At 51.5% G+C, this 13350-nt stretch overlaps 1 protein-coding gene across 1 annotated transcript in view; it reads right to left on the minus strand.

The window, feature by feature from the left end:
* LYPD1 (LY6/PLAUR domain containing 1) overlaps positions 1 to 8599 on the minus strand; it is a 39633-nt gene extending 31034 nt beyond the window's left edge. Inside the window, exon 1 of the mRNA XM_056533477.1 lies at positions 8442 to 8599. Within this exon, the coding sequence (XP_056389452.1) occupies positions 8442 to 8490 (49 nt within the window). The 5' untranslated portion in view covers positions 8491 to 8599. The remainder of the gene's footprint in view (positions 1 to 8441) is intronic.
* Positions 8600 to 13350: the final 4751 nt, after the last annotated feature.

Genomic DNA, 13350 nt, shown 5'->3' on the forward strand with positions numbered 1-13350 from the left:
TACTGCAATCCTTTCCTGCCAACATTTACGGCCCTGACTATAGTGGATTTATGGAATAATCCTATCTGGGGAAGGAAGAGGGCCCCACAGCAAATATTGATATAGGTTTTCAATAACGGTTCCTATTTTGCCCCCAGGTCAGAGAGGCCTTGTTGTCCTTGACCCTTAGATCAATACCCTCCTTCATGAATTTGCTGACAGCCCCGGAGAGAGGAGTTCTGCACAGTTTCTCTCTAAGGATGGGTTCACACCACCACGTTTTAGCTATACGGGGATCGGATCCGGCAGGGGGGAGTGAAAACCGAGAACTCCCGTATTCCAGCCGGACCCGGGACCCTTCTCGTTCATTTGAATGAGCCGACCGGAGTTAAACAGTGACCCCAGTAGGCTCATTTTTGCCCCGTATCCGGTTTTCTGACCGGACTGAAAACAATGGTATGCAAAAATGAGCCGACCGGAGTCACTGTTTGACTAAAACGTGGTGTGAACCCACCCTAATAGATAAAGAAATGGAACCAACCAGTATGGGGACCCTGCTCTCCAAGGGCCCCATAAAAGCCACTATGTACATCTTTGCATCTGGACATGTATGGTCCATTGACAGAACCTATGACTATTTCAAGATGGAGCAATCCTGACTCCCTCCAGACTACCATTGGTAACTGGAGTAGGTTGGGATTCTAGAAACAGCCGGACTGTTTTGCACAGTAAAAGGGGTTATCCATCAAAAAAACTTTATATATATATACATATATCTCAAATGGCTCCAGAAAGTTAAACAGATTTGTAAATTACTTCTATAAAAAAAATATTAATCCTTTCAGTACTTATGAGCTTCTGAAGTTGAGTTGTTCTTTTCTGTCTAAGTGCTCTCTGATGACACCTGTCTCGGGAAACACCCAGTTTAGAAGCAAATCCCCATAGCAAACCTCTTCTAAACTGGGCGGTTCCCGAGACACGTGTCATCAGAGAGCACTTAGACAGAAAAGAACAACTCAACTTTAGAAGCTCATAAGTACTGAAAGGATTAAAACATTTTAATAGAAGTCATTTACAAATCTGTTTAACTTTCTGGAGCCAGTTGATATATATATATATATATATATATATAAAGTTTTTTCCTGGATAACCCCTTTAATTTACCTACCATAGAAACTAATAGGAATTGTGTAAGGAGAATAATTCGCTACGCTATTTGCGCAATTCACATTAACGCAAGCTGTGTCACACAGAGGCTTGACTGTTTTTGGCTTCCTGACTACCTCCAATGGCCGCACTTGAGAAGCAATTCCCAGAGGTGGAAGCAGCGTCTTTTTGGACATTTATGGCACATTCTGTGTGAGGGAATACCCTAAAGTTTTTGGATTTTTTTATTTATTTAAATTTTTTCTTTTGGGGGGGGCGATATTTTTTTATAACCCAACTCTGATTTCTACTTCTCCATCACTTTCCTCTCTCTTTTCCGTGTTGCTCGCTTAGCGGTACTGCAGACTCCCAGAACAGGTGGGTTTATACTGAGATCATGTGACAGGTCATGTGACACTGCGCAGAATGCCGAGCATCATCAGACTGACCCTATATACTGATCGAGCACAGGCTCAGAGATGGAAGTAGAAGTCTCAGGACCATTAGCCATTCACAAGGACAGTGTTTCCCGACCAGCATGGCGCCAACTGTTGCAAAACTACAACTCCCAGCATGCCCGGACAGCCTTCGGCTGTCCGGGCATGCTGGGAGTTGTAGTTTTGCAACAGCTGGAGGCACGCAGGTTGGAAAATAATTTGCCACATATGGTCAAACTTCTCGACTGAACCTGTTCGGAGAAAATTTAGGACACATTTTTGGTTTTCTCCGCTTATTCAGGGGTTAAATGGACATGGGTGGATTCTGGCACCTTACAGGGGGGGGGGGGGGGAGGCCGAGCACCATACGTCTCTTCTCTGCTCTCAGATCTGGAGTTCCACTTCTGTCACCCCCCTCCCCTATCCCTAACCCTCCGTATCGGTGTAATAGCGAGGTCGGAGCACAATAAAGACACCGCGCAGCGAGGAGAGATCTCCGAGTGAACGCGACATGAAATGCACAAAGTGACCACTAATCACCGGCGTCGGCGCTGCCCATCACTGGCAGAACAGCGACTAATGGAAACGTAATAACACAGTCTGGAGGCCACACTGAGAGGAAGAAAGAGACGATGGGGAGACCAGGGGGGGCGAGAAAACACAGAGGACACAAAAAAACTGGAGTGTGAATAGGGGGAAGAGACATCGGGGCGCAATGGGGACAGAGATAAGGGGGCGTGACGGGAGCAGTAATACAGGGGACAGAGATAAGGGGGCGTAACGGGAGCAGTAATACAGGGGACACATATTGGGGTGCAGCAGAAGAGCAGTAATACAGGGGACACATATTGGGGTGCAGCAGAAGAGCAGTAATACAGGGGACACATATTGGGGTGCGTGACGGGAGCAGTAATACAGGGGACACATATTGGGGTGCAGCAGAAGAGCAGTAATACAGGGGACACATATTGGGGTGCAGCAGAAGAGCAGTAATACAGGGGACACATATTGGGGTGCAGCAGAAGAGCAGTAATACAGGGGACACATATTGGGGTGCGTGACGGGAGCAGTAATACAGGGGACACATATTGGGGTGCGTGACGGGAGCAGTAATACAGGGGACACATATTGGGGTGCGTGACGGGAGCAGTAATACAGGGGACACATATTGGGGTGCAGCAGAGGAGACGTTATACAGCGGACACATATTGGGGTGCAGCAGAGGAGCAGTAATACAGGGGACACATATTGGGGTGCAGCAGAGGAGACGTTATACAGGGGACACATATTGGGGTGCGGCAGAAGAGCAGTAATACAGGGGACACATATTGGGGTGCGGCAGAGGAGCAGTAATACAGGGGACACATATTGGGGTGCGGCAGAGGAGCAGTAATACAGGGGACACATATTGGGGTGCGGCAGAGGAGACGTAATACAGGGGACACATATTGGGGTGCGTGACGGGAGCAGTAATACAGGGGACACATATTGGGGTGCGGCAGAGGAGACATAATACAGGGGACACATATTGGGGTGCGGCAGAGGAGCAGTAATACAGGGGACACATATTGGGGTGCAGCAGAGGAGACGTAATACAGGGGACACATATTGGGGTGCGTGACGGGAGCAGTAATACAGGGGACACATATTGGGGTGCAGCAGAGGAGACATAATACAGGGGACACATATTGGGGTGCGTGACGGGAGCAGTAATACAGGGGACACATATTGGGGTGCGGCAGAGGAGCAGTTATACAGGGGACACATATTGGGGTGCAGCAGAGGAGACGTAATACAGGGAACACATATTGGGGTGCAGCAGAGGAGACGTAATACAGGGGACACATATTGGGGTGAAGCAGTGGATCAGTAATACAGGGGACACATATTGGGGTGCGGCAGAGGAGCAGTAATACAGGGGACACATATTGGGGTGCAGCAGAGGAGCAGTAATACAGGGGACACATATTGGGGTGCGGCAGAGGAGCAGTAATGCAGGGGACACATATTGGGGTGCGGCAGAGGAGCAGTAATACAGGGGACACATATTGGGGTGCAGCAGAGGAGCAGTAATACAGGGGACACATATTGGGGTGCGGCAGAGGAGCAGTAATACAGGGGACACATATTGGGGTGCAGCAGAGGAGCAGTAATACAGGGGACACATATTGGGGTGCAGCAGAGGAGCAGTAATACAGGGGACACATATTAGGGTGCAGCAGAGGAGCAGTAATACAGGGAACACATTGGGGTGCAGCAGAGGAGACGTAATACAGGGGACACATATTGGGGTGCAGCAGAGGAGACGTAATACAGGGGACACATATTGGGGTGAAGCAGTGGATCAGTAATACAGGGGATACATATTGGGGTGCAGCAGAGGAGCAGTAATACAGGGGACACATATTGGGGTGCAGCAGAGGAGCAGTAATACAGGGGACACATATTGGGGTGCAGCAGAGGAGCAGTAATACAGGGGACACATATTGGGGTGCAGCAGAGGAGCAGTAATACAGGGGACACATATTGGGGTGCCGCAAAGGAGACGTAATACAGGGGACACATATTGGGGTGCAGCAGAGGAGACGTAATAAAGGGGACACATATATCTGGGTGCAGAAGAGGAGACGTAATACAGGGGACACATATATCGGGGTGCAGCAAGGGAGCAGTAATACAGGGAAGCATATATCAGGGTGCAGCGGAGGAGCTGTACTACAGGGAACACATATTGGGGTTCAGCAGAGAAGCATTAATAGAGGGGACACAGATATCAGGGTGCAGCAGAGGAGGAGTACTACAGGGAACACATATATCGGGGAGCAGCAGGAGTGGTAATAAAGGGGACACAGATATTGGGGGATCAGCAGAGGAGCGGTAATACAGGGGACACAGATATTGGGGTGCAACAGAGGAGTAGTAATAAAGGGGACACATATATCGGGGTGCAGCAGAGGAGCAGTAATACAGGGGACACAGATATTGGGGTGCAGCAGAGGAGCAGTAATAAAGGGGACACATATATCCGGGTGCAGCAGAGGAGCAGTAATACAGGGGACACAGATATTGGGGTGCAGCAGAGGAGCAGTAATAAAGGTGACACATATATCCGGGTGCAGCAGAGGAGCAGTAATACAGGGGACACAGATATTGGGGTGCAGCAGAGGAGCAGTAATAAAGGTGACACATATATCCGGGTGCAGCAGAGGAGCAGTAATACAGGGGACACAGATATTGGGGTACAGCAGAGGAGCAGTAATAAAGGGGACACAGATATTGGGGTGCAGCAGAGGAGCAGTAATAAAGGGGACACATATATCCGGGTGCAGCAGAGGAGCAGTAATACAGGGGACACAGATATCGGGGTGCAGCAGAGGAGCAGTAATAAAGGGGACACATATATCCGGGTGCAGCAGAGGAGCAGTAATACAGGGGACACAGATATCGGGGTGCAGCAGAGGAGCAGTAATACAGGGGACAAAGATATTGGGGTGCAGCAGGGGAGCAGTAATACAGGGGAGAGGGGTACTAGGGTGTAACAGGTGTAGTAATACAAGGGAGACAGTGGTCACGGTGGAATAGTAAGAGAACAGTAACACACAGGGCACAGACATCAGGGTGCAGCAGAGGAGCAGTAATACAGGGGACACATATCGGGGTGCAGCAGAGGAGACATAATAGGGGACACTAATACAGGGGACACAGTGATGGGGGTACAGTGGTGGAGCAGCGATACAGGGGACACAGTGATGGGGGTACAGTGGTGTAGCAGCGATACAGGGGACACAGTGATGGGGGTACAGTGGTGGAGCAGCGATACAGGGGACACAGTGATGGGGGGGCAGTGGTGTAGCAGCGATACAGGGGACACAGTGATGGGGGTACAGTGGTGTAGCAGCGATACAGGGGACACAGTGATGGAGGTACAGTGGTGGAGCAGCGATACAGGAGACACATTGATGGGGGTACAGTGGTGGAGCAGCGATACAGGGGACACAGTGATGGAGGTGCAGTGGTGGAGCAGCGATACAGGGGACACAGTGATGGGGGTACAGTGGTGGAGCAGCGATACAGGGGACACAGTGATGGGGGTAAAGTGGTGTAGCAGCGATACAGGGGACACAGTGATGGGGGTGCAGTGGTGGAGCAGCGATACAGGGGACACAGTGATGGGGTGCAGCAGAGATACAGGGGACACAGTGATGGGGGTACAGTGGTGGAGCAGCGATACAGGGGACACAGTGATGGGGGTAAAGTGGTGTAGCAGCGATACAGGGGACACAGTGATGGGGGTGCAGTGGTGGAGCAGAGATACAGGGGACACAGTGATGGGGGTAAAGTGGTGGAGCAGCAATACAGGGGACACAGTGATGGGGGTGCAGTGGTGGAGCAGCAATACAGGGGACACAGTGATGGGGGTGCAGTGGTGGAGCAGAGATACAGAGGACACAGTGATGGGGGTGCAGTGGTGGAGCAGCGATACAGGGGACACAGTGATGGGGGTACAGTGGTGGAGCAGCGATACAGGGGACACAGTGATGGGGGTGCAGTGGTGGAGCAGCGATACAGGGGACACAGTGATGGGGGTACAGTGGTGGAGCAGCGATACAGGGGACACAGTGATGGGGGTACAGTGGTGGAGCAGAGATACAGGGGACACAGTGGTGGAGCAGCAATACACAGTGATCATGGTGGAATAGTAGGGGAACAGTAATACACAGCGCACACAGACAACAGGGTGCAGCAGAGGAACAATAATACAGGGGACACAATGATTGGGGTGAAACGGAGGAGCATAAATATAAGGGGCACAGTGATGGGGAGGGGGGTGGAGAAGTAATACAGAGGGCACGGTAATGGGGGCAGCAGTGGAGCGTTAATATAAAGGATGCTGAAATCGGGAACAGCGGAGGAGAAATAATACAGGGGGCACAGTGATGGGGGCAGACACTGGGGGGTATGTGTGCGCCTTAGATTGTATAAGCAGTGGGATATGGGGGGGGGGGGCAACACTAGGGGTCCTGGATGCAGACATTAGGGGGTCCTGGATGAAGACATTAGGGGGTTCGGGATGAAGACATTGGGGGGTCCTGGATGAAGACATTAGGGGGTCCTGGATGCAGGCATTAGGGGGTTCGGGATGAAGACATTGGGGGGTCCTGGATGCAGACATTAGGGGGTCCTGGATGAAGACATTAGGGGGTCCTGGATGCAGACATTAGGGGGTCCTGGATGCAGACATTAGGGGGTCCTGGATGCAGACATTAGGGGGTCCTGGATGAAGACATTAGGGGGTCCTGGATGCCGACATTAGGGGGTCCTGGATGAAGACATTAGGGGGTCCTGGATGCAGACATTAGGGGGTCCTGGATGCCGACATTAGGGGGTCCTGGATGAAGACATTAGGGGGTCCTGGATGAAGACATTAGGGGGTCCTGGATGCCAATATTAGGGGGTCCTGGATGAAGACATTAGGGGGTCCTGGATGCAGACATTAGGGGGTCCTGGATGAAGACATTAGGGGGTCCTGGATGCCGATATTAGGGGGTCCTGGATGCAGACATTAGGGGGTCCTGGATGAAGACATTAGGGGGTCCTGGATGAAGACATTAGGGGGTCCTGGATGCAGACATTAGGGGGTCCTGGATGCAGACATTAGGGGGTCCTGGATGAAGACATTAGGGGGTCCTGGATGAAGACATTAGGGGGTCCTGGATGAAGACATTAGGGGGTCCTGGATGAAGACATTAGGGGGTCCTGGATGCAGACATTAGGGGGTCCTGGATGAAGACATTAGGGGGTCCTGGATGAAGACATTAGGGGGTCCTGGATGAAGACATTAGGGGGTCCATGCAGGATAAGACAATGAAGTTTTAGGGGGAGCAGCTCTGGGTCCAGGGTTAGATAAGGAAAATATCAGGAGTCACCAAAGTGCAGGAGCAGGAGGCAAACTGGGAGTTCTGGGCAGATACTGGACACCGGGGATTATTGGGGTACAGGAGCAGACACTGGGGTATTTGGGGGGTGCAGGATGACACTGGGGTATTTGGGGGGTGCAGGAGGACACTGGGGGTTGCTGGGGTTCAGTTGCATATACTGGGGTATTTGGGGGGGTGCAGGAGGACACTGGGGGTTGCTGGGGTTCAGTTGCATACACTGGGGTATTTGGGGGGTGCAGGAGGACACTGGGGTTCAGTTGCATATACTGGGTATTTTGGGGGGTGCAGGAGGACACTGGGGGTTGCTGGGGTTCAGTTGCATATACTGGGTATTTTGGGGGTGCAGTTGCAGACATTGGTGGTTTTCCATGTGCAGGAGCAGACACTGGGGTATTTGGGGGGTGCAGGAGCAGACACTGGGAGATTTATAGGTGCAAGAACAAATACTGGGGGTTCCGGACCTGACACTCGGGATTCCCGCGGTGCAGGGGCAGCCTCAGGTGGTTCCGGGGGTGCAGGGGCAGTCTCAGGGGGTCCCCGGGTGCAGGGGCAGCCTCAGGTGGTTCCGGGGGTGCAGGGGCAGTCTCAGGGGGTCCCCGGGTGCAGGGGCAGTCTCAGGGGGTCCCCGGGGTGCAGGGGCAGCCTCAGGTGGTTCCGGGGGTGCAGGGGCAGCCTCAGGGGGTGCAGGGGCAGCCTCAGGTGGTTCCGGGGGTGCAGGGGCAGCCTCAGGTGGTTCCGGGGGTGCAGGGGCAGCCTCAGGTGGTGCAGGGGCAGTCTCAGGGGGTCCCCGCGGTGCAGGCGCAGTCTCAGGGGGTCCCCGGGGTGCAGGGACAGTCTCAGGGGGTCCCCGGGGTGCAGGGACAGTCTCAGGGGGTCCCCGGGGTGCAGGGACAGTCTCAGGGGGTCCCCGGGGTGCAGGGACAGACTCCGGGGGTCTCACCTGAGCTCAGCAGCCCCCAGCAGGTCGCACACATGAGCTGCAGCCACATCCTCCCCGCTCTCCCGGATCACACGTCCATGCTCCCGGCGGCGGATCAGCTCTCGGACTCCCGGGGTCTCCGGTGTGAGCAGCATCTCCAGCTTCAGCACCAGCCGCACCACCGGCTCCGCCCACAGACAAACGTCACAGGGGGCGGGGCCCGCGGCCGGTCCGCGATCTGACAACACGGTGAGTCCGTCCGACAACAAGAAGAATCCGACACCCTGAGTCCAGAGGTGGGAAGGAGCCTAACAGCGGGAGGGAGTGTGTGCGGGGGCTCTGGAGTCTGATCCTAGGGGTTTAGTCTATGAGTCTTCTCTGGAGTCTGATCCTAGGGGTTTAGTCTATGAGTCTGGTCTGGGGTCTGATCCTAGGGGTTTAGTCTATGAGTCTTCTCTGGTGTCTGATCCTAGAGGTTTAGTCTATGAGTCTGGTCTGGGTCTGATCCTAGAGGTTTAGTCTATGAGTCTTCTCTGGGGTCTGATCCTAGGGGTTTAGTCTATGAGTCTTCTCTGGGATCTGATCCTAGGGGTTTATTCTATAAGTCTGGTCTGGGGTCTGATCCTAGGGGTTTAGTCTATGAGTCTTCTCTGGTGTCTGATCCTAGAGGTTTAGTCTATGAGTCTTGTCTGGGGTCTGATCCTAGAGGTTTAGTCTATGAGTCTTCTCTGGGGTCTGATCCTAGGGGTTTAGTCTATGAGTCTTCTCTGGGATCTGATCCTAGGGGTTTAGTCTGTAAGTCTGATCTTTTAGTCTTATACTAGGGGATTAGTCTATAAGTCTGCTCTATGGTCTGATCCTAGAGGTTTAGTCTGTAAGTCCGCTCTAGGGTCTGATCCTAGTGGTTTAGTCAATGAATCTGCTCTGGGGTCTGATCCTAGGGGTTTAGTCTATGAGTCTTCCCTGGGGTCTGATCCTAGGGGTTTAGTCTATGAGTCTGGTCTGGGGTCTGATCCTAGGGGTTTAGTCTATGAGTCTGGTCTGGGGTCTGATCCTAGGGGTTTAGTCTATGAGTCTTCTCTGGGGGTCTGATCCTAGGGGTTCAGTCTATGAGTCTTCTCTGGGGTCTGATCCTAGGGGTTTAGTCTATGCGTCTGGTCTGGGGTCTGGGTCTGATCCTAGAGGTTTAGTCTATGAGTCTTCTCTGGGGTCTGATCCTAGGGGTTTAGTCTATGAGTCTTCTCTGGGATCTGATCCTAGGGGTTTATTCTATAAGTCTGGTCTGGGGTCTGATCCTAGGGGTTTAGTCTGTAAGTCTGATCTTTTAGTCTTATACTAGGGGATTAGTCTATAAGTCTGCTCTATGGTCTGATCCTAGAGGTTTAGTCTGTAAGTCCGCTCTAGGGTCTGATCCTAGTGGTTTAGTCAATGAATCTGCTCTGGGGTCTGATCCTAGGGGTTTAGTCTATGAGTCTTCCCTGGGGTCTGATCCTAGGGGTTTAGTCTATGAGTCTGGTCTGGGGTCTGATCCTAGGGGTTTAGTCTATGAGTCTGGTCTGGGGTCTGATCCTAGGGGTTTAGTCTATGAGTCTTCTCTGGGTTCTGATCCTAGGGGTTCAGTCTATGAGTCTTCTCTGGGGTCTGATCCTAGGGGTTTAGTCTATGCGTCTGGTCTGGGGTCTGGGTCTGATCCTAGAGGTTTAGTCTATGAGTCTTCTCTGGGGTCTGATCCTAGGGGTTTAGTCTATGAGTCTTCTCTGGGATCTGATCCTAGGGGTTTAGTCTGTAAGTCTGATCTTTTAGTCTTATACTAGGGGATTAGTCTATAAGTCTGCTCTATGGTCTGATCCTAGAGGTTTAGTCTGTAAGTCCGCTCTAGGGTCTGATCCTAGTGGTTTAGTCAATGAATCTGCTCTGGGGTCTGATCCTAGGGGTTTAGTCTATGAGTCTTCCCTGGGGTCTGATCCTAGGGGTTTAGTCTATGAGTCTGGTCTGGGGTCTGATCCTAGGGGTTTAGTCTATGAGTCTGGTCTGGGGTCTGATCCTAGGGGTTTAGTCTATGAGTCTTCTCTGGGGTCTGATCCTAGGGGTTCAGTCTATGAGTCTTCTCTGGGGTCTGATCCTAGGGGTTTAGTCTATGCGTCTGGTCTGGGGTCTGGGTCTGATCCTAGAGGTTTAGTCTATGAGTCTTCTCTGGGGTCTGATCCTAGGGGTTTAGTCTATGAGTCTTCTCTGGGATCTGATCCTAGGGGTTTATTCTATAAGTCTGGTCTGGGGTCTGATCCTAGGGGTTTAGTCTGTAAGTCTGATCTTTTAGTCTTATACTAGGGGATTAGTCTATAAGTCTGCTCTATGGTCTGATCCTAGAGGTTTAGTCTGTAAGTCCGCTCTAGGGTCTGATCCTAGTGGTTTAGTCAATTAATCTGCTCTGGGGTCTGATCCTAGGGGTTTAGTCTATGAGTCTTCCCTGGGGTCTGATCCTAGGGGTTTAGTCTATGAGTCTGGTCTGGGGTCTGATCCTAGGGGTTTAGTCTATGAGTCTGGTCTGGGGTCTGATCCTAGGGGTTTAGTCTATGAGTCTTCTCTGGGGTCTGATCCTAGGGGTTCAGTCTATGAGTCTTCTCTGGGGTCTGATCCTAGGGGTTTAGTCTATGCGTCTGGTCTGGGGTCTGGGTCTGATCCTAGAGGTTTAGTCTATGAGTCTTCTCTGGGGTCTGATCCTAGGGGTTTAGTCTATGAGTCTTCTCTGGGATCTGATCCTAGGGGTTTATTCTATAAGTCTGGTCTGGGGTCTGATCCTAGGGGTTTAGTCTGTAAGTCTGATCTTTTAGTCTTATACTAGGGGATTAGTCTATAAGTCTGCTCTATGGTCTGATCCTAGAGGTTTAGTCTGTAAGTCCGCTCTAGGGTCTGATCCTAGTGGTTTAGTCAATGAATCTGCTCTGGGGTCTGATCCTAGGGGTTTAGTCTATGAGTCTTCCCTGGGGTCTGATCCTAGGGGTTTAGTCTATGAGTCTGGTCTGGGGTCTGATCCTAGGGGTTTAGTCTATGAGTCTTCTCTGGTGTCTGATCCTAGGGGTTTAGTCTATGAGTCTTCTCTGCGGTCTGATCCTAGGGGTTCAGTCTATGAGTCTTCTCTGGGGTCTGATCCTAGGGGTTTAGTCTATGCGTCTGGTCTGGGGTCTGGGTCTGATCCTAGGGGTTTAGTCTATGAGTCTGGTCTGGGGTCTGATCCTAGTTTTTTTTTTTAATAATGAATTTTTTTTTAAAGGATACTCCGCCTCTAGACATCTTATCCCCTATCCAAAGTATAGGGGATAAGATGTCTGATCGTGGGGGTTCTGCTCGCTCTGTGCACCAGATTACAGGGGATGCTGCAGGAGAGAACGTGTGGGTTCCCAGCGGCGGACCACCGCGATCAGACATCTTATCCCCTATCCTTTAAATAGGGGATACGATGTCTAGGGGTGGAGTATCCCTTTAAGTAGTAAAACATAATGAAAACAATACAAATTGGGTATCGTTGTAATCATACCGACCTGAGGACAAATGATAACATGTCAATTTTACCATACAGGGAATGGCGTAAAAACAACCCCCCTCTAAATTTGCAATTCTGTATTTTTTTTTCTATTTCACCTTACAAGTTATTATTATTTTTCTTTTTCTCAGTATATTTTATGGTAAAATGAAGCGTCTCATTCCAAAGTTACGATTGGTCCTGCAAAAAAACAAGCCTTTGTATATGGATGAAAAAACTAAAGAAATAAAAAAACGTTTTTATTGTGTTACTTGTCTTGTGCTTTTCTCTTTCACACATATGAGTTTATATATATTGTAAGGATTCCTCCTTGGGGATTAGCTCCGGGATCGTCCTGGACACGGCCACGGGACACGTTTCCACTCAATAAACCCGCAGACAACGGTTATTCATGCACGCCTGGCACCTTGCCAGCTTTATTTAGACAGGTTGCAGGTAAAACAAAACATAACTCAGGAACAAACCAAAGTCCTAGAGCGTCTGCTCACTGACTACACATATCAGCATGCCCTGACTACTATCTGGTGATCTCCGCCAGCATTAAACATGTGCCCCTGCAACCTGTTACTCACAGTTCACACCACTTCTTCACTTCTTGGACCGCTCACAGCTCGCTGTGTGTTTCCTCAACAGGGTCCGTGTGTCTCCCCCTACAGCGACATGACAGGGTCCGTGTGTCTCCCCCTACAGCGACATAACAGGGTCCGTGTGTCTCCCCCTACAGCGACATAACAGGGTCCGTGTGTCTCCCCCTACAGCGACATAACAGGGTCCGTGTGTCTCCCCCTACAGCGACATAACAGGGTCCATGTGTCTCCCCCTACAGTGACATAACAGGGTCCGTGTGTCTCCCCCTACAGCGACATAACAGGGTCCGTGTGTCTCCCCCTACAGCGACATAACAGGGTCCGTGTGTCTCCCCCTACAGCGACATAACAGGGTCTGTGTGTCTCCCCCTACAGCGACATAACAGGGTCCGTGTGTCTCCCCCTACAGCGACATAACAGGGTCCGTGTGTCTCCCCCTACAGCGACATAACAGGGTCCGTGTGTCTCCCCCTACAGCGACATAACAGGGTCCATGTGTCTCCCCCTACAGCGACATAACAGGGTCTGTGTGTCTCCCCCTACAGCGACATAACAGGGTTCATGTGTCTCCCCCTACAGCGACATAACAGGGTCCGTGTGTCTCCCCCTACAGCAACATAACAGGGTCCGTGTGTCTCCCCCTACAGCGACATAACAGGGTCCGTGTGTCTCCCCCTACAGCGACATAACAGGGTCCGTGTGTCTCCCCCTACAGCGACATAACAGGGTCCGTGTGTCTCCCCCTACAGCGACATAACAGGGTCCGTGTGTCTCCCCCTACAGCGACATAACAGGGTCCGTG

The sequence above is a fragment of the Hyla sarda genome, chromosome 8 (assembly GCF_029499605.1).
Source record: "Hyla sarda isolate aHylSar1 chromosome 8, aHylSar1.hap1, whole genome shotgun sequence".
NCBI classification, from domain to species: domain Eukaryota; kingdom Metazoa; phylum Chordata; class Amphibia; order Anura; family Hylidae; genus Hyla; species Hyla sarda.